Genomic DNA, 26,858 nt, shown 5'->3' with positions numbered 1-26,858 from the left:
ACTCGGCCTGTACTCTGGGCTGAACAGCCTGGATGGGGAACTTTCCTTTCGAGCTTAGATAAGATTTCCCCTCCAAGGACCCCACACTTAGGATATTCCAGGACCAACGAGAGCAGGGTGGGCTACTGATTCCCACATGGGGATCTAGGAATGTTTATAACGACCTAGACTTGGAGATATTGCTCAGTCAGCCAAGCCTGCCGAGGAGAGTCCTGGCAGACTGGATGCGAGGCTCTCCACTCAAGGACACCTACCTGCTCTCACCTTCAATTTGCCTTTATGATCTCCCCAGTTTACTTTCCCTAAGCCCTGTCTCTAGCCACTATTAGCATCTGAGCAATCAAGGTGATGGCCGAGGTTGGATTTGGAGCAAGAAGGCAGGGCTGTTTCGATTGAGGACACATTTCCAATACGCTAGGAGCAAGTTGCAGCACAGATAAAGCCTACGTGGAGGGCAGTTAGAGAAGGGGGTCCTGGTACAGACTGTGCAGTGCTTCCAAGGGGCAGGGAACATCAGCTCCGTGGTGTAGACGACTTGGGACGTAGCATAGTTGGTCATTCTATTACAGGCAAGACATAACTCTGCCCGGAGACCCACGTCTCATCATTCCAATTACATTTCTGTTGGCCCACAAACCCCTAACCTCACAGAGGACTTTTTTTTTTTGCTTTTAGCCGCTGCCTTCCTAAAATCAAAGTCTCTGTGCAAAGTGCTGAAAGAAACCTGATTTTGTTTTTTGGGCTGCCATTTTATGTACTTCATAAAAATGACTATGGCTGGTCTTATAAGGTGTAGAGGAGGTGGAGGAGGGAATCCAGTATGTGTTTGGGGGAAGATGGGGATGTAGGACAGCATATTTTGGGAGGCCAGGGAGAATGGGTGTTTAAGATAGTGTTTTTCAAATTAATGTGCATACAAATTACCTGGGGATATGATTAAAATGTAGATTATGATTCAGTAGTTTTGCGATGGGTCCATTGACAGTACTTTGAGTAGCACCCCTTAGGAGCACCAGGGCAGTGTGGAGGGTTGGGGTGTTGGGCAGGGCTTAACAGGAGCTCCAGATGGAACCATAGGTAGAGCCAAGTCCCCACTGGAAGCGCCTTGCCAGAAGGCTGACCCTTAGGATCCCTTTCAGCTTTACTACTCTGATTTTGGATTCTGAGATTGCAACAAGGGGGTTCTTAAACTTTTGGGGTCACAGACCTCTGTGGGAATGACGAAAGCTCTGTATGTACCCTCTTTTCCTGAAAATGCACACACTCGCCTAATTCTGCAAACCTCCTCAGGCCCCGCTGCCCGGCTGCAGGATTTCTGCCTGCCTTTCGGGTGGAGCCCCACGCACCCGGGCGGCCCTGCAGCCCAGCATCTGGGGCGGCTCCGCGTCAGGCTGGGCGGGGCGCCCGGGGGCGTGCCCGGGGCGGGGCGGGGCGTGCCCGGGCGGGCGCAGGCCGCGCCCCTCGGCCGTGCGAGAGGCCGAGCTTGCTGCATTGCAGCCGCCGCGGCGCCGCTCGGCTCCTCACTCCCAACAATGGCGGCTCCGAGCCCGAGCGGCGGCGGCGGCTCCGGGGGCGGCAGCGGCAGCGGCACCCCGGGCCCTGCAGGGTCCCCGGCGCCGGGCCACCCGGCCATCAGCAGCATGCAGGGTAAGGAGCGCGGCCGCGCCGAGACCCCGGCGCCCCGGCGCGGCCGTCGGCGTCGTCGCGGCCTGTCCCCGCGGCCGCGGGCGCCCCCGGACCCGGCTGAGGAAGCCACCGGAGCCGCCCGCGCCGGCCTCCCTCCCTCCCTCCCTCCGGCCTCCCGCCCCGGGCTCGGCCTGGATCCGCGCTCCGGCCCGCGCAGGCCCGGCCGCGGCCTCCGCCCGCGCGGCCCCTCGGCCCTGCCCGGCTCCCCGCCGGCCGCGGGGCCCACCTGGCCCGGGCCCGCCCCCGCGCCGCCCCCTCGCGGCGCCGCTTACCTGGCGCGCGCCCCGCCCGCGTTTCCGGGAACGCGCCGGCCCGGCTGCGGGGGCGGGGGCGCCGCGGGGCCTGGCCCCGGTGCCCGGCCGCTCAGGTAGGCGGCGGCGGTGGCGTCCCGGCCCGCGCCCCTCGGCCGTGCGCCCCGGCGCGCTGCCCGCCCCGCCGCCGCAGTGGGCCCCGCGCAGGGCCATCTTGGTTCCCTGCGGAGCACGGCCGGAGCCGGACCGCCGAGCTGCCCTCTGGGCTCCGCGGGCTGGGTGGACCCCACGTTTCCAAACTTCTGCAGGGTGCCTGTGCGCTGGGAGGGGCGGGGGGTCGCTCAGGCCTGTGCCACCTGTAAGGTAGGTAGACAGCCATTGACCTGGAGAGGCCGTCTGTTCCGGGCCAGGAATTTCTGTGTTAGCGTTGCGTGCAGACAAAATAAGTAAATAAATGGAGAGTGAATTCGGTGGAAAAGGAGAGATACAGGAAATAGCAAGGCAGGGGTCACAGTGGTACTGTGTAGTGTCTGGACATCTGAGGCAGCTCTCCTAATTAATGGCTTTCCCCGCTGGGAATGCTTATTAGCTCTGTATGGCTGTTGACAGGGGGTGTTGTGAAAGTACCAGGCCCTAGCCCATTGGGGACCATTTCCTTGAGTTTACTAGGGGATTTCGAGTAGTAATACTATTTTTAAAACCGGAGTTTCAAAATATCTCATGACGACTTTAGCAAACTGCTTATGTTAAATTATTAGCAGAATCCGTCGGGGTACCCTTGGTGGTTAGTGTGACCATGGTTACTCTTTGATTAAACTCTTTCTAAAGGGCTCCTTGGTCTGTCTTAACCATGTGTCTAGTTAGGTTCAACATTTATGGAATATTTTGTGTTTATGAGAGGGTGTGTGATTCAGGAAGCAGAGACAGGATTTTATTCATTTTTATATTCCTGTCGCCCTCCCCCTGAGATAATTTTAGTATACATACAGAACGGTGATAGATATATGGACAGGATGATGTCAGAGCTCAGAGGACACTTTCTGTGCAGGCCCTCAGATAATTAATTCAAATTGAATTAGTTACTGGATGCAACTATGTTGCACAGCACAATATACAAATGAAGTACAAGATGGGTTTCCTGATCTTACAGCTTTACAGTCTAGTTGGTGGTGGTGGGGAAATGAAACAGCAAAATGACACTTTAGGATTGTATTGCTTATCCAAAATGGGTGACTTACAAAGCTTATAAAAATAATGCAAGTTTTTCTGGGGGGTTTTCTGCCGGGGCGGGGTAGGAAGTTGGTAGTTTGAAAAAGCTGTATAAATTTATTTATTTTTGTTAAAAAAAAGTTTATTGAGCATTTGCAGAGTGCCAGGCATAGTACTCTAGTGCTGGGTATACAGAAAAGAGTGAATGGGACAGTCTTGTCCCTGATGGAGCTTACCCTCCTGATAGGGCGGGGGAGGGAAGACAATATGCAGGTAAATAAGGAAAATTACTAATTGAGAAAAGTGTGATGAAGGTAACAAGCTGGGTTTTGGGATAGAAGATGATAGGGGAGAGGCCAGTCTGCTTTGATAAGATGATCAAAGAATACCTGTCTGGAAGGGTGACTCTCTCAGCATAAAGAAGAGGGAGCAGGGCGTGTGAAGGTTCCCAAGTGGGAAAGAGCTTTGAGAGTTCTAGGAACTCAGAGAGAGTCTTTGTGCTTAGGAATTATTCTGATGCTCTCCATTCTCCTCCCTGACACCTATGTTTTGACACCCAGTAAACTAAACTTCCTAGTAAGCAGAACCCATTTTATTTTATTTTATTTATTTATTTTTTTTAAAGATTTTATTTATTTATTTTTTCCCCCCAAAGCCCCAGTAGATAGTTGTGTGTCATAGCTGCCCATCCTTCTAGTTGCTGCATGTGGGACGCGGCCTCAGCATGGCCAGAGAAGCAGCGCGTCGGTGCGCGCCCGGGATCCGAACCCGGGTCGCCAGCAGTGGAGCGCGCTCACTTAACCACTAAGCCACGAGGCCGGCCCGCAGAACCCATTTTAAAAGGGAGAAAAGGAGGGCATGAGATGTCTCTTTGAATTACTGATGAATTTTATTTATCAGCACTGTGTCTAGCCTTGACTGATTCAGGAACCTGCTAGTTATATCTTGTTCTTGAACCTCTTTTGGTTACTCAGAATGAAGAGAAGCGCTTGAAGTTCTCAGGATGTTGTCTAGCTCAATCCATCTGGGTTATAAAGCCCGAGCTTAGGCAGCCGTTTAGGATCTCTCTTTTTTGTTTGTTTTGTAATGTTAGAGCCTAACCTCCCATATTTCATCTATAAAGATCTTTGGCTTTAGATTAGACTTCAGATCCTTAGAAGAGAGTGGTATATGCCACCCCTTCCCCGCAATCTGCCTCCACTCGCCACCCCAGAACACTGCCTCTCTGGGAGTTGTTAATGACCAGGCTCATTCAAACAGCAATATTCAGTGGTGGGACATATGGAATATATTTCATTTAACAGACACTGGAGGTCCTTCTGTGTGATAAGTACTGAGCTGGGCACTGGATAACCCTGCAGCTTTCTCATGGCTTGACATTTGTGGCCCCAGAGTGGACGAAGTTGGGAAATACTGTTTTCTTAATATCATAATGCTCAAGAGCCAGAGCTCTGGAGTCCTAGATTTGAATCCCCTCATCAGGACCTAAGATTTTTGTGACCTTGGGCAGAATATTTAACCTCCTCAAGCCTCAGTTTCTCAATTGGAAAGTAGGAATAATGTTTACCTCACAGGTACGTTGAGAATGCATGTAAAGCATGGGCCTGACGTATGGTAAGATGTGATACGTGTTAGCCCTCATCATTGTTAATAGCAACAATACTGTTATTTGTAATGGTCTCGTTAATGGTCTCTTTCATTATTAGTAGATGAGTCCCTGACCCCTCATGATCCACCACACGGTTTCTTTAGCTTCATTATTACTGGGTGCTACCCTTCTCTCTAACTTGTTGATTTCATTATTGAGCATTTCCTTGCAGAATATGCTTGATGTGACTTTATCCTACCTGGGTTCAGGTGACTGCTCTGCCGTGTACAAGCTCTGTGACCTTGGGGAAATCATCCACCTTTTCTGAACCCTGAGTTTCTCCTCTGTTAAAATAAGGATAATACTTTACAGGGCTGTTGTGAGAATCACATTATTAATGCAGTGAAAGTGCTTTGAAAATTATAAAATATCTATAAGTATGCAGGGATTGTTAGTAGACATGGTTATTCACCTGTTTTGGGTATTCACCTGCTATAGTTACCTGTCACTTAAAATGTAATAGATTTAAAAGATCACAAACGCAAGAAGTAAATTTATTATGGAAGACTTAAAGCAGGGAAAAATAAAACTTTCCCTTAAACTTTACTTGGGTAGCTGAGAAATGTCAGTTTTTTAAAAATGTCTTTAAAAAATGGCTCGAATGGTTAGAATCTAGAATTGATTCCAAAAAACACAGAGGGATTTGTAAAGTGCTTGTTACGAAATAGTTATAAAGTATATGTTGTAGGTGCCTCTGATTCTCTTAATGTGCTGATCTAGGCAGTTTTTCTTTTCTTCTTCTTGGGTCTCAAATATAGATGTATCACAGAAAATTTATGGACTAGTCCAGTCCTTACTTATTTACCCTTGGCTGAACATTTTATAAATACTAATTTAAGGAAAAAGATGATAGCTTGATTCTACTTTAAAAAAATACACAAAACTTTCAAGTGTAATGAAGCATTATCTGTTAAGAAAAGGTGAAGAAAGGTTTAAAATCAGTGTACTTTTTTCTCGCAATAATATTTGAATATATAAAATATGTATGAAATGCCCTACTTGTGATGATATTTGGCTATCTGTTTATTTTTTCCATTTAGTCTGTGGTTTTCAAGAACCATAGGAGGGTTCCTTTATCTTAATTTTAAAGAACTGAATTGTGTGGACAGTGGATATAGTTCCAAACTCAAATTGCTTGTCTTTTCCAGTGTGTTGCATACAATTTTTTTTTTTTTACCATTTATTTAACATAACCTGTTATAAGTCCAGCTCAGCAAATTAGTCCCGCCTCAAAGCACATGTTACATTTCTCTATGTTCCCTTAAAAATGAGAGCAACCCTAGTATTAAAACTTAAGGAATTGGAAAACATATTCCTTTTAGGATACTAATTTTCTCACATTTTCCTCTAATGTACCTTATCAGAGTGAATGTGTGCTGAAACTTGTTGAAGATGGGATATTAGTTAACCGTGTATTTTGAGTCAGGTTTTCTTTTTTCATAAATTTCCCTTTTTTCATTCTGTTTCTTTTACCTAATTTGAGAAGCTGGATTGATTTTGGCCCATAGAGTTTTGCTTATTTGTAGGGGTCTGGAGATCATAATCAACTCCATTATACATATCCAGGTTGAGCTCCTTCACAGTCTCCATCTCTAGGAGATAGAGACAGCCCAAATGATACAACCTGAGAATCTTTTTTTTTTTTAGTGAGGAAGATTGGCCCTGAGCTAACATCTGTGCCAGTCTTCCTCTATGTTGTATGTGGGATGCCGCCACAGCATGGCTGATGAACGGTATGTAGGCCCACGCCCGAGATCCAAACCCATGAACCCTGGGCCGCCAAAGTGGAGCGTGTGAACTTAACCACTACGCCACTGGGCCGGCCCCTAACCTGAGAATCTTTACTTCAGACTTAAAATTAGGAAAGGGAAGCTAATAGTTAGCATAGGGCTTTTTCCCTGTCCCTACCTAATTTGATGCTCGTGTGCACCCTTTACAGGTAGGTGGGCACAGTCCCCTGCATAGATTAGGGAACTGACATTTAAGTTATGTAATTTGCCCTAGTCGAGGTGGGTTTTAATTCACCTGGATGCCTGGTCGCCTTTGCTCTTCTTACTAGTCTGCTACACGGGTTCACACAGGCTCTCTGAGTCATTTCAGCCATTCAGGTCAGAGAGAAAAATCTTTGCCGGAAATGATGCCGATTCAGGAGTAGGAGAGAGAGATTATTTTAGGTTATAGTCAGGGGGTGGAAGCTCTAAGCCTGCAGCCACTTTTGGGTTGATTTTGGAGCCATGGTGCTTCCTGATGCTCCTTTATGATATAGAGTTCTAAACAGTGGCATTTTGAATTTGGAGACATTTTGATTGGGAATCCACAAGCAAGTAGAAAACTTTAATTAGGCGTTGGCCCAGGAGACCAATGTAGATTTGAACGATAATGGAACTCTTTCCATTATGTTATATATATGTGATATATATATATATCATATTTATATAATATATAAAAGGAACCCATTTAGCATAAGAGTTAATAACACATATTGCCATTCTGGCTAAATTTGTTATCTGGGCAAATTACTGTCCCTGCGAATGGGCATGGGTTAGCTTCTAGCCTTTTCCTCCAAACTCCAGAAAGTCTCCGTGTGTCTCTTCACACTCTTGCCAAGGGCGGGAATTAATGTGTACTTACAGAAAGGATTCAAGAGCAAGGAGTGATAATATTGGCCTAACTTGTGGCTACACAGTGAAAGGGAGCATTGGCCAGAAGTTAACACAACTCAAGATGGGCCTTTTGAATGAAGATAACAGTTACACCCTACACAGCTTGATTCTTGAAGAACACCACATCATTCCCCACCACAGGGAAAGACAGTTGAAGTGGACACTACAGCAGGCCTGTTCAAGCCGTATTGTATTTCATCTTACCCAAAGTCACTCAAACAAAATTTTAAAAAGAGAGAAACAAGAAAAGTGTTGCCAGATATACCTCTGATATATATCTGACACGCCTGTGTCTCTTTATTGCCTGACTTCGCTAAAAAATAAGTGACATTAAGTGGCTCCCCTGATGTGCTTGCCAGTATCCCTGAGATCTGGGTTGGGTTCATGCCAGGGAACAGTATCCACTTTTTTGAAATTGTTAGAATCTTCAGGACACTAGGCCGTGTCTAGGAAGGGCTGAGGCAGAGGTGTAGAGAGTGGGGTGGGGATCCCCGTGTGGTGTGGAGTCCTTCCCTTTTAACTCTCTTAAGGTGACTGGGAATGATCTCAAGATGACTGGGAATGAAAGAAGAGAGACTGGTTTTGTGTAGGTTAAGCTGGTCTGGTAGGGAAGGTGCCACAATTGTTGCTCCCCTGGGGGAGAGATGGGGAATAATAATGACTATAATAATAATAACCTGCTGTATTTCAGGCTCTGTGTTGGACGTTTTAGATATATTACCTTATTTACTCATCACAAAGCACTGTTGGGTATTATTATTCTATTATACAGATTAGAAAATTGAGGCTCATAAAGGTTAGATACTTGCCCATAGCCACACAGTTAATAAGTTGCTCTCCCTGGGTGTACTAGGCTTCATTGAACAGGCTTGAGATGATAATACTGTAGCATTTAGTTACATAAGCAAAGAGTAAATAAGGTAGTTATTGGCCACAGGGAGGGAAAAGAACTGGCATATGAAGATTGACAACATCCTGAATTTAAAAAAACGTGGAAAGGATTTGAGTAGTATTTATAAAATCATGAATGTTTCTGGATGATGCCAACAACCCGGAATTACTAAATTAAGGTGGCTCCCTTTTAAGTCTGAGAAAGATGAAGTAAGGAAAGCTAAAGGAAATAACACAGCAGGAAATAAATCTTGTGGAACTCACTCTAAGTACAATGAAAATACAAATTTTGAACAAGCTTAGATAAATCCTTAGATGTTAGAGCCATAATGATGTACTATGAGTAACTTTGCAGTTTAAGGCACATGCCACATTTTTGAGGTTGAAGTTGGAAGGCAGAAAACAACTAGACTCTTCGTGCTTGTGTCAGGGGAAGACTTGGTAGCTTGGTTTATGGGCATGACCTGGTAAGGCAGCTCTGATTTTCTTTACATTAGTGTGGGTTCATACTGTCGTTCATGATCCTCTTTCAGCAGTACCAAAATCCCAGATGTCCAGGGAACCATGAGTAACTGCTGAGAAGGTGGGAAACGCCTTATGCCCCTGCTCTGCACCCTCCCTGGATTATACCATCAACCCAGAGGAAGGGGAACAGGATAATTGCAGCACCCTATGAGGACCATTACACATGCAGAATTAGGTGTAGACACACTGTTTTCAAATTCTAGGTTAAGATTTCCTGATATTCTTAATTTTATATATAAATGAGGAAGCTGGGGCTCAAGTGAAATATACCTGTTTGAGTTTCACAGTTGGAACTAGAACCTTGGTCTCCTGATATTCTTTATTTCGTTTTCTACTTTCTCAAATAGTACTTGCCTATTGTTTTTTTTTTTTTTTTTTTTTTTAAAGATTTTATTTATTTTATTTTTTCCCCCCAAAGCCCCAGTGGATAGTTGTATGTCGTAGCTGCACATCCTTCCAGTTGCTGTATGTGGGACTCGGCCTCAGGATGAACGGAGAAGTGGTGCCTCGATGCGCACCCGGGATCCGAACCCGGGCCACCAGCATCGCAGCGCGCGCACCCAACCACCAAGCCACAGGGCCGGCCCTGCCTATTGTTTTAATATACACTTACATGCATCCAAAAGAGCCTTTTAAACTAATATAGACAGGCTCCTTATTTGTTAAATACAGTATAGAAGGTCCTGGACTTATGATCATTTGACAGAATTTTTTGACTTTACAACGGTGTGAAAGCGATATGCATTCAGTAGAAACTGTACTTTGAATTTTGAATGTTGCTCTTTTCCTGGGCTGGCGATCTGCAGTAGGATCCTCTCTGTGATGCTGGGCAGTGGCAGTGAGCCGTATACCTCCCAGTCAGCCATGCAATCAGGAGGGTGAATAACCGGTACCCTTACAACCATCTGTACCCAGACAGCCGTTGTGTTTTTCACTTTCAGTACAGTAGTCAATAAATTACATGAAATATTCAACACTTTATTATAAAATGGGCTTTGTGTTAGATGATTTTTTGCCAAACTGTGGGCTAATGTAAGTGTTCTGAGCATGTTGAAGGTAGGCTACTGTAAGCTATGATGTGCAGTAGGAGAGGTGTATTAAATGCATTTTCAACTTATGATATTTTCAGCTTATGATGGGCTTTTTTGGACATAACCCTATCATAAGTCGAGGAAGATCTGTGCATTTTAAGTTTCAAGTTATGACCAGTTAAGAGCTCGCAGGATTGAGGTAAAAGGGTGAGAAGAGGGGAAAATGTGGGAAAGAAGGTGGGAGAGGTCTAGTGAGAAAAAAGAGAGGAAAAAAGCCTCACATAGGCTTTTCTTTTGTAGGCTTCCTAGCCCTGCGCCCTATACATCTCAGTATTTATTCTTGAGGGTCTGAGATTTAGTGAAAATAATCTTGCCTGGGGCCAGATAAAATAAAAGAGACTCAAATTTCAAGTGGAGGATCATGTAAAATTAAGTCCCAGGGGACAGATACGATTGCTTTTCATGAAGTTGAAGATTTTGGAAGTTTTCTTCACCATTTCTTTCCTACCGTCTTTCTCCTCTTGTACGAGATTGCTGGGGGGCCCCCTGGCCCCTCCCTACCCTTTGAGTATTATGAGCTAGGGGGACTATTTGGTACTTTCCCAAATCTGTACAGTAAGCACACAGCTTTCTGACCTTCGCAGGTTCTTTTTCATATATATAATCTTTTTCTCTGTATAGTCATATATAGAGAGAGGCTCTGTCTATGTATATGAATATATATAGTCTTATAGGCTATATATAGACTATATATACATAGTCTTTTAGAGCTCTAGAAAGATTTAGCTAATAGCTTTTTATCTCATTTGATTGATAAGATTAAATGGAATTCCAATAAGGAGAAGGTGAGCCATGTTCCAGTTAGTTAGCCCTTGCTCGCTGATGAACTCTGGGTCAGTTAGCAATTCTTTTCTGAGTGAGAAATAATGCAGAGATGGATGTTGGTATGAGGCCTCAGAATCCGTTCACCTGGTCACTTCATCCATAATTAGGTAAAAAGAGCAAATCTGTAGTTATGCTTTGAGAATTTCACTCCCTCCCTTTTTAGCCACTTGCATTGATTCTGTACTGATGACAGAACTTCAAGTTTTGAGAATTTTTTAGCACTTTAAAGTGAGCTTAACTTCTAATGTCTGTTAGAGCAGTAATTGGTGACATTCGAACATTCTCAGTTACATATACCTTTAAGTTTTCTTCTACTTATTATACTTTATCTTGCAACTTATTTTTATATAACCGTACATAGAGATTCAGCTCATTATTTTCAAAGAATATCTTTCCAATTTATTTTTCTTGCTCCTTTCCTCATTCATATTGCTATTTTGTTTGCCTCTTCTCTCACCTTTTATTTTTGATACCTAGTAGCAAACATTGACTGTATTAAGAGCTAAAAAGAGAAGAGTAACTATTGCCTTAAAATTGTTTCAGTGTTTCATCAGCTTGTCTCCAGTTGTGGTCTAGGTGAATTTTCCTTCCCTCCTGCAGTGGGAGGGGGTGGGAGACTGGCTTCTTTCTGAACTGTGGCTGAGGCTCTTCTGTGTTCTTTCCCACTGCTGCTTCCCGAGAGCCAATTCCCTTGTCTCCTGACTTGTGCTTGCCTCATTTTGCCTGATAGGAGACTGGCTGGCTTTTAGTTGTTTAGGCTTATAAGACCCGCGAATCTCCGAGTTTTTCTTTCTGAAGTCTGTTCCTGTTGCGCATCTGGGGGACAGCATACTGAGCTTCAGTGGTAGAGAGATGAGTGTCAGTGCACTGCCTCCAGGTTTGCCCTTGTACTTCTGTCGAATGAAGTCTCTCTGTTCTCACTTCCTCCTGCGTTGCCTTTGTGTGATTAGGTGGCGAGCAGTGGGTTACTTTCGTTCACCAAAGGTGCCTTCGTGTTAACGTAGCTGCATTAGCATTTTTCAGTATTTGTACATATAGGTGATATCTTTATCTTCTTAGAATCCTAAGAATTTTGATAACTGAATGGGAAAGACTACTTAAACATATACTTCCTTTAAGTCCTGGTTCTTTTTCTAGGAGTTTTGATTGAATTTGTGTAAGAACAAGTCTGAGTGAGACTCATTCTAAATTTACTTTCCCCATTTTGTTCCCCAAAGCAGTCGTAAACAAAAGCATAGGTAGACCACTAAGAAAACCAGACATTCACCCAATAAACTAAAAGGGTGAAAGAATATTTTGAGAAGGCTTTTTTTTTTTTAAATAATTTTATTTATTTATTTATTTTCCCCCAAAGCCCAGTAGATAGTTGTACGTCATAGTTGCATATCTTTCTAGTTGCTGTATGTGGGACGCGGCCTCAGCATGGCCGGAGAAGCGGTGCGTCGGTGCGCGCCCGGGATCCGAACCCGGGCAGCCTGCATCGGAGCACGCGCACTTAACTGCTAAGCCGCGGGCCGGCCCGAGCAGGCTTTTGTTTGAAGCAGCTTATTTTACTGGATGAGTTTTACGAAAAATTACCTCTGTGTACAATGTGTGCATAAGGTGTAACCGGATCTGGTTGGATGTGGAAAATGTGTTCATATTTCCAAAGAGAATTCGCAGATTTTCTTCTTATAACTTGTAAAGTCCTACTCTGCCTTGTTCCTAGGGACGTGGCCTTTTCTCAGGCCAGCTTTAGAAGAATTTCAGCACCTCTTCCGTAGCTCATTGTCGTATCATTTGAAGTTACCTAGTTGACTAGAAAATGTTGCTTCGTGTGCTTTAGGTTTCACAATTTATGAACTATGAAAGCTTTTGAATCAGGGGTAGTAATTAATCATGAGTAGTTCTAAATCAGTAATTTGAGTTAATAAAATGACTTGTAATATGTTCTGAATTTGTAGATTAAAAAAATTGAGAAAACTACCCTAAAAGTTATTCTTAACTTCCAATGGCTAGTAGCTATGCTTTTTATTGAATAGATGTGAAAAATAAAGGTAAAGACATGTAACTCCTATAATTTAAACTTGATTTCAGTTCCATGTAATACACTACATCTATATCAGAAAGAATTGAATTTTTAAAGAAAACCCATGTGTTACAGTTATCTCTGTGATGGCCGAGGTTATGTGATTTGAAATTTCTTGAATTAGTTTTATTCAGAATGTAATATAAAAATGCAGTGTCATGTTCTAATTTTGGTTTGTTTGATTTACAGTAAATGAACTGGAACTTATCTCTTTTACTTTAGGCTTTCAGATAAACTGCTGTGAAAAGGCACAAAGTAAGCTACAAATTTTATGATATTATGCTACTTATTTTTTTCATATCCATCTTGGTATTGGGAATGTGTCCACTATTGTTTCAACTAACCAACCATGGCAATTTTACATTAAAAGAGCTTCCATTTTTCATTCTTTTCCCAAATACAAAAAAAATTGTGTTACATTCTTGCTTGTAAATTGTTTTTGTTTTCACTTGAAATTGAAATAGGAGAAAGATATAGATAGGTATTCAAATGTATATAGGTATAGAAAGATATATATTAGATATTCAGATATATATAGCTATTCAGATGTATATAGGTATAGAAAGATATACTAGATTTAGAAAGATATATACAGGTATAGAAAGATATAAATAGGTATTCATGTATATACAGTTATAGAAAGATGTATGTAGGTATTTGGAGTTAACCATGATTTAAATCACAAGTTGAGGAAAGTTCACTCTTCCAGTTGTGGTGCAAAAAGTATATAACTGTACTCAGAGATCATGTGCAGATCCCGGGGCCCCACTGATGCACTGCTTGTCAAGCCCTGCTGTGGCGGCATCCCATATAAAGTAGAGGAAGATGGGCACAGATGTTAGCCCAGGGCCAATCTTCCTCAGCAAAAAGAGAGGGAGATTGGCAACAGATGTTAGCTCAGGGCTGATCTTCCTCACACACACACACACACACACACACACACACACACACAAATTGACTTATTTTAAACCATACTTTTAATACATTTTAATTTTTTTTCTTTAAAACAAAACTTGTTTCTTCCTCTTGCCTCCTCCCAGCCCCTAGTATAGACTAGTGTTCTCCATTGGGACACTAGTCTGCATAGAATACAGCATAGATTTCTATAAAAAAACAAAATTTATAAAGCTAAAACAAATGCATTTTAAACTTAGATATCATTTGTATAAAATGCAGGTAGAAAAATTACTTTCCAGTTAACATAAAAATATCCCAAAGTATAATGTAACTAGTTTCATCTTCTGCTGATTTATTCATAGAGTGGGGAAGAATCATGACTGCTCTTAGATATATATCATTCTCCCCCCTAGCTTTATTGAGATATAACTGACATATAACATTGTGTAAGTTTAAGGTGTACAACGTGATGATTTGATACACTTATATGTTGTGAAGTGATTACTACAGTAGAGTTAGTTAACACCTCCATCACCTCACATAATTAATATTTCCTTTTTTTGGTGAGAACCTGTAAGATTTATTCTCTTAGCAACTTTCAAGTATATAATATAATATTGTTAACTATAGTCACCATGCTTGTACGTTTCAGATCCCCTGATACGTATCATTCTTAAGTAAGTTAGTTCAAAAGAAACAAAGCTTAACCTGGAGACAACGTTTTTGTTGTTTTTAAATTTTCTGATGGAATCAAAATGCTTAATTTCCATTGGTTGAACACTGTGACTTCTTTTGAAATGTAGTTAGCAAAAATTTATTTCTTGAATGGATCACTCATGATATAAATATATAATGAGTAGTAGAGTAGGGCAGCTAAACCCCAGGATAAAAATTTTTTAATTGGTCCATTATTATCATCCTTCACTTACCTTAAACTAAAAATAGTATATGATTTTCTGCCCTTAATGAACCTCTGTACATGATATATATCTATATGTAATGATGGTACAACTTCTACTTTATGCTGTGTTTTAATTTTAACACATTTACTATGAAAATTTTTAGCTTTCATTTACATTGTAACATAAAATATTTCTATTTAATACTTAATATAATTTTTAGTTTTTAATGTATATATTGACATAAAATCTGATTTAAGAAAAATGCTGATGTTTTGAAAATTTAAAACTGCATTCACGTTGTTGCTCTTTTCTCTCTCTTGGTCCTGTTGTGGACATAAAACAAGAGAAATGTATTGATCTCAAGTTTAAAATGGTGACTACAGTGTCTATAAATAGCTCTGTAGGTGGATTAAAGACACCTTTAGACTATCTACATGGTCCTGTCCTTTTCCCATTGCTATGGAAATGATGGGTTTGCAGTGTTGCCTGCTTTCTTACACGTGGAAGAGTCTAACAAGGAGGCGTATATAGTCCCCCTGAAATGCTCACCTTTGGTTGTCTTCACACCGTGACTGCTTTCCCACATCTCCTTTTTTAATTCTCCTTCTCTCTTTGGGAGGCCTTCCTTTATTTTCCAGCTTCTGGGATTCAACACAGTTTTGTACATTCATTCACAAAGCACATATTGGATACCTGGGTACCATAAAGTGAGGGAGATTATTGGTACAGAAGTGAACAGGATAGGTCCCTGCCCTTAGCAGGCTCTTAGTGTAGTGGACTGGGGTTTGTCCTGCATTGACTGTAAGTGTTCCACTACTGATGCTACAGGTTGATGAGTAGCTGGACCCAGGGTGAGGTGGTGCAGGAGCAGATGTGTGCTGGGTACCTCTGTTCCTGCTGTTTTGTCATGAGAGAGAGCAAGCATGAAGGGTGCTGTGTGTCTCGTGATAGCTGCTTTCCTGGGAGGCCGTGGCTCAGAGATCCAGCAATGGGCCTGCCCTCCTTTGGAGTTAAGCAAAGCTGTCTGTGCTGGCTCAGCCCTCATTGGATGACTCGAGGAAAGGGAGCACACGTATCAGGGAGGGTTGGAGCTGGGATGTTGGAAGGGATGGCCAGCTCTAAGTTGACAGCATTTATTTTTGTATTATTGGTACCTATATTTTATGATAAGTTTTCAGTTAACTTTCAATGTTATATTAACACTTTTTTCCAAGATTGGTCCTGTGATTTTCGTGACTTAAAAATTAAAAGAGCAATTTTGTAATGTTTGCAGACAGTCTGTCTTCCAGTTTGCTCTGGAATATAGACATTAACTTTATGTTAAAAGTGGTCACTCATTTCTTTAAAAATAAAGGTCTTGAAATCACCAAGGCACTAGGGCATACTCTAGTGCCAGAATCTCCAGTTTTATTCTGAGTGTTTCAAAATTACCAGGAAAACTTACATTTAATTCATTAAAAATAATTATGTATCATACAATAATTGTAGGAGGGGAAGGGGCACTAAGCACAAAATTAGATGTTAAAAGTCCAATGTTTGAGTACCACTGCTTCAAATGCTCAATTCTCCTTCACAAATCAAAAAGACTTATTGTAAAATGATTCTGATGACTAATGGAAGCTCTGAAGGATTAATTTTTTCCCATCTTTTGAATTGCACACAGTTTTTGTTTTTTATATTGCTATATGACTATTGCAATCAGTTTATTACAACTGCCTGTTACAAGTTAGTGGAGTTTTATTGGAGATGTGTGTGTAGGTATTCACACACGCAAACAAATAGTGTGAGATTACACATTTAATTTTGGAACTAGATTTTTATAGAAATTCAGTAAAAATCCACTTTGCACCTCATGATCCTCCTTTTTATCAATTGTAGTTTGTGCATTTATTTGCTTTTTGGTTTTCTAAGTATATATGTTTAAGATAATACATATTTAAGATAAGTAAATAAAGTTATAATTAAGACATCAGTATTATATGTCTTTTAACACTGTTGGAGCATTAAATTTTTCTGAAGTCTGAGTGTAAAACTACTTTAGGGAAAAATACTCTTTTCGATGTAGAGCTCCTACATTTAGAAGGTTGATTAATTCATCATTTATCATTTAGAGATAATGATTTTGCACTTGTGAAATGTGATTTATGACCAAATTTGAATTATATCTCTGGCTTTAATGAGCTGGCTTGTAAACATAGTTCTTTAGAATGTGATTTGCTTTGCTTAATAAAACTAATTTTTTTGGAGGGGGCATGAGATTTGCCTAGAAACAAAGTTTTTAGAAATGCTTTTATAAATGGCAAATTTAACTTCATGTATCAACATTCTGATTTTTTATTTGTATGAGAATTGTGACCCATTAAGGATCCTGGGGCATAGGGATTTTCCCCAGAAAATGCCTAACAGAATCCTGTGCTAATCAAAGTGATAGTAGTTATGGGTTTGGCAAATACTCTGTTGATACTTCAGTTTTCTCACAAGGGCATTTTTAGCCTTTTTTTCTTTTTCCCCTGTACTGCTATGTATTTTCAGCCCATGGCTGTAGAGTTTTTGAGTGCTAAAGACAGGTTTGGGTAGTGTTGGATTTCTGTAGCTTTGCCTCTTAGACTTTTGGTAACTTTAAAAACTTTTAGTGGCTTTTAAAAATCGTTTTACTTGGGAATGTTTGCATAGCAATGGGATCTTTATTTAGAAAATTATATGCTCCAGAGCTGGCTGTTATCCTTGAAGTCACTAATAGAAATTAGATTACAGATAGTGATTGCTTTTGGTAACACTGCACATAGAATATTTGGAGAAAAAGTGGAGGTATCCTAATGACAGATTCTCATTGTTTTGTGACACTATCCTTTTTAAATAAGTATCCCTAATTGTTTTTAAATTGGTAATAGTAAAAAGGAAACAATAAAGAAAAGGAAGGATGTTTTGTGAATCTTCCCAGAAATTTGAGGAAGTCGTTAGTAAGTTTACTGACCTGATAAGAAGTGTTTGTAAAAGATGGTGTTTTGCTCAAGAGAGTATTTGACTTTATGGGAGGTGGAGTGTAGAAAACCAGGGGAGGTAAGGAGTGGAGGGAGGGTCAAACTGTCCTGCATTTAAAACTAAGAACTTAGAAAATTCAGCTGAGTAGATTTCTAATTTCCCATTTCGTGTAGTAAAAGTCTATACCCAATAACTAAAATTTCATCATTTGGAATTTATTAAACTCAACTAAGTTTTTCAGCAATCCTAAGAAACAAAATAACCACGTTTGCTACTATTGGAGGTTAACAAGTTCTATTTAAATTTATATAGATGCTGAAGTTAGTTGAAAGATGAGACTTTTGTAGGATTTGCCATAAGCCCTACTTGCATCTAGTGTAGTCATCACTATCTTTGTGGACCACAATAAACTGCCAATGGAAAGTCCATCAGCTTGGAAACAGCTTTTATACTAAAGCCTGTGAATTGTAGTACTGGTGTAGGCAGAGTCAAGGTTCACGAATTCTGTATACCTTGTACCACTCCAAGGGGAATATTGCCTAATTATCTCTGATCTTGGAAGTGGTGGGAACATTAATTCCTCCTGAAAAATGGTTTTTGTTGCTAGAAGAAGTAAGGTTTCGAATAGCTATTTTTTTTTTTTTAAAGATTTTATTTATTTATTTTTCCCCCAAAGCCCCAGTAGATAGCTGTCTGTCGTAGCTGCACATCCTTCTAGTTGCTGTATGTGGGACGCGGCCTCAGCATGGCCGGAGAAGCGGTGCGTCGGTGTGCGCCCGGGATCCGAACCCAGGCCGCCAGCAGTGGAGCGCGCGCACTTAACCGCTAAGCCACGGGGCCGGCCCTCGAATAGCTATTGCATGTTAAAAATCATTTAGAGAAGCTTAATGTCTGATATTTTTGAACGAGAACAAAATTAGTGATTCTCCCACATTGCAAAAAGTTTCCCTTCATCTGCCAGTTGAACTTTACTACTAGCGGTGAAGGGACATTTGACAGAACTTTTGTAGTTGAACAGATACAGGGCAGAAAGGATGTGGAAAGTTTCCAGAGAGTATTCCCAACCAAACCTCCAGTTACTCAAAGTGGTTTTCAATTTACTTATCAGTTTAGGGTAATGGTTTTCAGACAAGGTGTAGTAAATACTTGAATTCTCACTACATGGTATTATGAGTGCTTTCAAAATTCAGACACAAGTGTCTAGATGAAAAGATGTACTAGAAGAAATTTGCAACTCCCATGTTGGTGTTCATCCTCTCATTAGGTAGAATTAAGTGAACATTAATCAGAAATGAAAATCAAGTGTATCCAAGCATATTCCCTCCCTTTTAGAGAACCCCTTATAAGGTTAAATAAACAGAGGCACAAATGTAACATTTAACAAATATATGTACACAACTAATGGTAACACTGTGGTCTTTAAAGATGAGTTAAATCTAGAGTCTACCCTGAAGAAGATTATGTTCTTTGAGAGATTGAACATGTAGAGACAGACTATGCTGTAGAAACAATGATAGATAACTCTTATTTACTGTGTGCTCAACCTGTTCTAAGCACTATATATATAGATATATATTTAAGTACTTTACTCCTTTAATTCTTACAGCAGCCTTATGAAGTAGGTATAATAATTATTATAGATGAGGCAACAAAAGCACAGAAAGGTTAAGTAAATTTTCCAAGGTAAGACAGCTGATGAGTGGCAGAACTGTGTGATCTTGGTCTGGTCACAGATTACATGCTAAAAACCATAGTGTTTTATTGATTCTTTTTTTTTTTTAAAGATTTTATTTATTTTATTTTTTTCCCCCCAAAGCCCCAGTAGATAGTTGTATGTCATAGCTGCACATCCTTCTAGTTGCTGTATGTGGGACTCGGCCTCAGGATGGACGGAGAAGCGGTGCCTCGATGCGCACCCGGGATCTGAACCCGGGCCGCCAGCATCGCAGCGTGCGCACTTAACCACCAAGCCACAGGGCCGGCCCTATTGATTCTTGAAAGAAAGCAGTGTGGGTGCTTATAGGAATGATTTTCTTTTTCTTTTTTTCTTTTTTTGTGAGGAAGATCAGCCCTGAGCTAACATCCATGCCAATCCTTCTGTTTTTTTTGCTGAGGAAGACCGGCCCTGAGCTAACATCCGTGCCCATCTTCCTCCACTTTATGTGGGATGCTGCCACAGCATGGCCTGACGATGGTGCATCAGTACGCATCCGGGATCCGAACCCGGGCCGCCAGCAGCGGAGCGTGCGCACTTAACCTCTATGCCACGGGGCTGGCACCGAGGAATGATTTTCTAAACCAGACCTTTGGAGGGGTCTTCTCTTGTGAATGGTCACGAGATCTGGACTTACCGTTCATGTCATTTCTGATCTTCCTGCTCCAGCGAGTTTCGTAGTGTTGTCTAATAAGCCTGACTGAACATTCCCTGGAAAGATTCTTTCTTGTGGTTCTGAAGCTGGGGACATAGGAGAGCTACCACGAGGGAAAAAATCTTTAGTGAAAAAACAGAAGTTATTCTGGCCCAGACAGATGCGGAGAATGAATTGCTCCGGGATTCTCAAAGGCCTTGCGTGTCTGGGGAACAGCTGACCAAGATGAGTAGGTCAGGAGACTTGGGAGTCAATGAATGAGGTGGCACAGCCATGCACTGCGTGAGGACAGATTTGTATACAGGGTGTCTTAACAACGAGTTGATGCTTTCAGCAAAAGATTGGTGTCCCTCTCACTTTCTTTTAGTTAGAGGTGGAAGAAAGAACATTATTTAATTTTGAAAAACTTTTAATGATAGCAGTTTTCAAATATATACAAAAATAGAATAGTGTGTAATAAAGCCCCATGTACCCACTACATAGCATCAACAGTTATCAGCATATAATTATTTCATTTGTTCCTCCTGCTTCCACCTATCTCTACTTAAATATCTTAAAGCTAATTCTGATTATCATTATTTCATCCACATATAGGTCAGTCACATGCCTTCTAAGTGATAAGGACTCTTAAAATACATAACCTCAGTGTTATTATCATACAGAGTAACATTATCATTTTGTTAAATAAACAAAACAGTATTATCAGATAGCCACTCAGTGTCCAGATTTCCTCAAATGCCTTACGAATGCCTCATTTACAGTTGATTTGTTTAAGTTGAGATTTCAACAAGGTTCACACATGTATTGTGTTTGGTTGATATGTCCCATAAGTTTCTTTGAATCTTTAATAGTTCCCTTTTCTCTCCTTTTTTTCTTGCCATTTATTCATTGAAAACATTGGGTCATGTATTTTGTAGCATTTGGCACATTTTGGATTTGGCTGATTACATCCTTTTAGTAATTAGTGTTTCACATGTTCCGCTTTGCCCTGTATTTCCTGTTAATTGGTGGTTAGATGTAGAGGCTTGATCACACAGAAATTCACATTTTTGGCAAGAACACTTCATAGGTGGTGCGGGGTGTTTCTTGTTGCATCACATCAGGAGGGGTATGATTTCTGGTTATAGCTCTTGTTGAGATTGATCAGTGGGTTTAGATGCTGTCAGTGTGATTCATATAGGATAAAGTTCCCCTTCAGTCTTTCATGTGGTGGTTTTGGCCACCATCAATGATTTTTGTCTAAATTATTTCTTTAGGGACTGGTTAACTCGTGTTTCCAAACTTTTTTAGGTTCTCCAAATAGTAGCTGTAGTCAGCCAAAAAACAAAGTTTGTGTTTGGGGCGTACCATCGAATGCAAATTAGAGAGTTAAGCATTAGTCATCTCTGACTTGACTGCCGGCGTTGATGGATATGCAAGTATGTGTATATATGCACACACATATACACAAACATTTATTGTGCTTTTCTGTACTTTGAGAGAATTAAAAATGGACATCTATCTATGCTTCATACCCTGAGATATGAGTTGACCTATTCATTAATCAGGGTTCTTTGTAACTTCGTAGAATCTCTTAATCTCTGAAGATAATCAAAAACCATGTCAAATTATAATTTTTGACATTTTTTGGTGAAGTTGAAAAACTGATGGGTATGTGAGACCAGTTCTGCCAAATTAAGATGAATCCCAAACCAGAGTCCAGCTTTGTTTGTTAATTTATATGCAGTTTTTGGGCATTGCATTCTCAGTACTGGGGAACCAGAATTAGCCATTGAAAGGCCATTTGGTGAGAATGGAAGTAAATAAGAGTTCTCATCAGGATGTGAGAAACCTGGTGAACTACCTGTATTGCAGTTGGCAGTGACCTTTTCAGTGACCTGTAATTCTTGTCCCACAGGTGCCATTATTCACCCCTCAGTAGTAACAGTTTCTCAACCAGCTTTCCTTTTGTGCTGTTCCTGTTCAGTCACCTGTCTTGTAACTAAATTATTAAAGTCTCTCCTTCATGATGTTCTAAAACTGATTTATCTTACACAATTTGTAAATAACAAATTAGAGAAATTTCAGTGAGGATCCTTACATATACTGTATTCAGGAAGTAGATAGGATGCTACATGTCCTCTCTGAGTGCCATTTACTCTCTTGATTAATCTTACTTTATTCTAACCTTTTGAAAACCTCAGTTTGTAGAATACATTTGTGGACAACAAATAGTGCTTAATTGTGTCCACTAAGAAATGGAAGTGTTACATCTTAATGTTTTTTAAATTGGAAGGTATTATTCAGTGGGATCCAAAGAAGCTGTTCAGAAGGGGAGTATATTAGTGCCATAGTTATTGCTTATACATATACTTATAATATTAGCTTTGTGTAGAAGATGCTTATTACTTTTCCACCTCTGTTATTTGCTTTGGTAGTAACACAGTTGGATTTGAATTTAAAATTGGATCAAATTATTACTTAAAATTTCTTTAAAAGGATACATAGTGTAATTCAGCACTGAAATGGAAAAAATCAGTTGAGTATACAAAAGTTGTCACGTCATGCAACTCAAGGCAGTTAAAAATGTCACATATCTTTTTGTGTGTGTGAAGCAGATCGTCCCTGAGCCAACATCCATGCTAGTCCACCTCCATTTGCATGCAGGATGCCACCACAGTGTGGCTTGACGAGCAGTGTGTAGGTCCGTGCCTGGGATCTGAACCTGTGAAGCCCGGGCCGCTGAAGCATAGCGTGCGAACTCAACCACTATGCCACTGGGCCGGACCCTCAGATATCTTTTTTTAAAGCCAAAAGATGGCTGACTGATTCATGTGTCAGGAAGTTCTGTCAGGAGCATTTCTCTAGTTAAAGCTTCTAGCTAACTTTTTCAGAGAACCTACTTAACTTCTAGTTATACATATTTTGATTAATGAGAAAAAAATGAAGAGCAACAAATTAGATCTATCAGGAGATACAGATAAAATCCCCAAGTGAGATATCTGAAACTATTTTGTCCTAAAGGTGTTAAATTAAAAACTTGAGCTTGAATTATTCATTTATTCAAGAAGTATTTGAGTTCCTGTGATATGCCAGGTGCTGTTATGAAAAGCACTGAGTCACTGGAGTGCTCTATCTAATTTCCAGTGGTCAAAAGTCATCCAGATGAATGTTTAGGTTCTGACTGTGAAGAATGCTTATGTTCAAATGTTGACTGTGTTCCTGAAGAAGAAAGGGGTTCTTAGATAGATAAATGGAGTATGCTGTTGATGACTAGTCAAAAATTGTATAGTGTGATTTTTTTTTTTTTACCCTCCTCTGCAGTTATTAAATATTGCTAATCTATTGATGGTGTTTTAGAATCAGGGAAGTCGCCTTTTTTTGTGTGTGTGTGAGGAATATCAGCCCTGAGCTAACATCCATGCCAATCCTCCTCTTTTTGCTGAGGAAAACTGGCCCTGGGCTAACATCCATGCCCATCTTCCTCCACTTTATGTGGGACGCTGCCACAGCATGGCCTGACGATGGTGCATTAGTGCAAGCCCGGGATTCGAACCCAGGCCGCCAGCAGTGGAGCACCGCACTTAACCGATATGCCCCAGGGCCGGCCTCGGGGAAGTCATCTTTGAAGTAAAGATTTACTTCTGCTTTAGGTAGAGTAAGCTAACGGGAAAACGCTTGTATTCCACTGCCTCACAGAAGTAAGTAGCTCACCTGTTTGAGTGTAGGTTGTCTTCAACCATCAATACAAATGGTCAGTAAAATTTAGCCTTATTGTCATTTAAAGATGCCATTTAGTGGTAAAAGGTTACCTGAAGGCTTTCCAAAGTATCTTAATTGAATTAAAATATATGGAAAATTATGTATATAAACACAATTGATTCCCTCTTTTGTCTTTCTGGATTCCTAAGGCCATGGTGAAAAGCAGGGTTATTACAGGTGAAGTTTTTATGGTGGTGTGGATTTTTTGCTTTGGGGATAAGCTAATTGGGCAAAATAGGGTAAGGGAGTCAAGTGTTCCCTGGAGCCTGGAGTAAATAGTTAACTGTGATCCATTGTGGAGCCAAATAGAAAGGAAAAGAAGTAAATAAGACCCCCTGTCTGATTTTCCTGAGCTAGTATAATGTGGTCATGTGTGTTCATTCTTTGCTCTAAGAAGACCTGCGTGAAATCAGGAGTCTGCCAAGGTATTTGAAGGACTTTTGGCTTGATAATCCTTGATAATGTTTTACCATATCAATTTATAAATCAACTGTTGGTATATGATAGAGAAAAAATATATTCATAAACTGTATCTTCCCACTTTATCTCTAATTGGATTGGAATGTATTTCACCTCTTTTTAGGCTTGCTTATAGATTTGGATAGCATAAAACATCAATTACAGGTATTAATGGAAATAAGAAAAGATTTATTTTTTGAAACTGACTTTTGTTGCCTTTAGGAAATCTTAATATTCCTCACTTTTCAGTGTTTCAAATTTTGACACTGAGGTGTTTTCTGACACCAGGCAATTCTCCAATTCTCTGACACCAACTGGGTGTCCAACAATTCACTTCAATTCTGAGGCTATCTACTGGAGTTAGCGTCACATCTCCCAAGTTGAAGGGTTCAGCCCCACAAAACTGCCCCCACTTTAGATCCAGCTGCAGATGGGGTGCCCAGGCTACCCACACTTCTGCTTGACAGACTACAAATTAGAGGGTTCCCTTGAGACCCTCCCCCACTCCAGTTTCAATTATTTGCTAGAATGGCTCACAGAACACAAAAAAATACTTTGCGTACATTTACCAGTTTATTCGAAAAGATGGAACTCAGGAACAGCCAAATGGAAGAGATGCACAGGGCATGGTATGGAGAGAGAGACTGTGCAGGGCTTCCATGCCTTCTCTGGGTACATCATCCTCCTGGCACTTTGATGTATTTACCAACCAAGAAGCTCCCCAAACTCATTGTTAGGGGTTTTTATGGAGGCTTTGTCATGTAGGCATGATTGATTAGATCATTGGCCATTGGTGATTGAATTCAACGTCCAGCCCCTCTCCCTTCCATGGAGGTTAAGTGGGGCTGGAAGTTGTAACCCTCTAATCAGTTGATTGGGTTTTCTGGAGACCAGCTCCCATCCTGAAGTTATGTAGGTTGTCCTCGTCGTCGTGCCCCCTCCAACCTCATTAGCATAAGCTCAGATATGGTTGAAAGGGGCTTGTTATGAGTAACAAAAGACACTTCTCTATCACTTACAGACACTGTCTGTAGCAAAATTACCTTGCACACAATAGACCCATAGCTTTGAATCTGTAAGGTTTCAGAGCTATGGAGGGCTGATCTACAGTTACCTGGAAAGAAGAGTGGGTACCTAATATCATTTTGGCCAGTGGGTGGTTGATTTTTTGTAGTAAAGAAGGATCAACATGACCTATCCCTTAGGACCAAAAGAGTTCCTTTGCTATAATGCTAAATTGCATGTATTTTACAACTTTCTTTATCCTAATCTACTTGCTAATGAAGTTCATATAGAATTGAGTCTGGAAGAGATTAGTAATATGTAATTACTTATATATTTATCTACATATTACATACATATCATTACATATATAATAATTTATGACTGGTGGGAATCCTGACTGGTGTTTTGGGCAGATAAGGGAAGAAATTAATGTTTGACAAAAATTTGGCTTTGTTGTGTGGTTAATAATATTATTCTAAGTAAACTCTTCAAGAAGGAGAAGTCAGATCTGGTTGTTTGAGTAGCTCCTCAGTTTGGGTGCTGCTTTGAATACATTATCTGCAGCCGAAATATAGATCTCTTAGCCCTGTGGCCTGAAGCAACTCACTAGAGCGCTAAGTCATTGGCCTTTAGCCAAGAACAGACTTGTTTTTCCTTCATTGTGTGGTACAGATGTTCTTTTCTTCACATCATGGCACATAGAAAAAAGGTTTGACACACTGAATGAGAAAATACTGATGGTATAGTTAGAAAATATAGTTCATGTGCTTATATCCTTTATGGGTGGGGGAAGGTTAAAATAGCAATGATAGGATGTTGTGAGGTTTACCAAGAAGGAAAAATAAACATGACCTAAGACCAGTGGGCACTTTGGTTCCTTGCTAGAGTCCAAGGAAGCTGTTCTGAGAATATATGCTGTGTGCTGTGTGCCTCTGCCTCAACAGGGAGGTCAACTGTAAGCCGCTGCGTGGGCTCTGGGGTATTGATGAAAACCGGAACAAGCCTTGTGACTTTCCGTGACACAGTTTTCATAAGTATGTGTATTATGTGCTTTGTCCCACTAGAAAGATGGCTATCAAGAAGTTTAAGTCAGTTATGTGGATTGTTTTCCAGAAATCCTAGTATCTTGTTATTGGTGCGACTTTAACTTAAAACTTTGGGGAGCTGATGAGGAGCTTAATTAGAATGGTGAGGGGTCTGATTGGGAGGCAGATGTCACCGTATGGCCTACACATCACAGAAGATGGGATCACTTTGACCATTCTGCATAGAAAGTTTTGTTGGAATTGGTTAACACCAGTTTTTTGTCTCACTTGTCTCCATGGGGCCCCTATTGATATGTTCACAAATTTGGGGCTTAAGAACATCAATGCCCTGTGGATTTGGCCAAGTTTTAGGCATTACATGGATTTAAAGTGTTCTGAGCACCTGGACAAGGTGTTGAGTACCTTTACCAACTTCCTGGGCTATAAACATTCCCCCTTCCCAGCTAGAGCTCTCAGCACCAGGTATAGCAATAGTGCTTCTGTGTGAATGGATTTAGTGCAAATGTGTAGCAGGTTAGGCCTTTCTTATTAAGGATTGTGAAGGATGCTGGGGACACATGAAGAACTCAGAGAATTAGCACATGCTTCCTCACTCTTGCC

General features: G+C 40.9%; 1 protein-coding gene across 3 annotated transcripts in view; it reads left to right on the top strand.

Moving 5' to 3' along the window:
* Positions 1-1,516: 1,516 nt before the first annotated feature.
* The window catches only part of MAP2K4 (mitogen-activated protein kinase kinase 4), a 128,519-nt gene continuing 103,177 nt past the window's right edge, over positions 1,517-26,858 (top strand). For 2 of the 3 annotated variants that reach the window (XM_087440412.1, XM_087440414.1), the window contains exons 1-2: positions 1,518-1,647; positions 13,080-13,112. In XM_087440412.1, coding sequence (XP_087296538.1) covers positions 1,533-1,647; positions 13,080-13,112 — 148 coding nt within the window. In that variant the 5' untranslated portion in view covers positions 1,518-1,532. Of the gene's footprint in view, positions 1,648-13,079; positions 13,113-26,858 lie in introns of all 3 variants that reach the window. The other variant, XM_087440413.1, reaches the window with a different exon arrangement.

Source organism: Ceratotherium simum, chromosome 16, assembly GCF_057802395.1.
Source record: "Ceratotherium simum simum isolate JZ-2026a chromosome 16, ASM5780239v1, whole genome shotgun sequence".
Classification (NCBI taxonomy): domain Eukaryota; kingdom Metazoa; phylum Chordata; class Mammalia; order Perissodactyla; family Rhinocerotidae; genus Ceratotherium; species Ceratotherium simum.
Note: the sequence above shows the minus strand (reverse complement) of the source record. Positions and strands in the feature narration are given on the sequence as shown.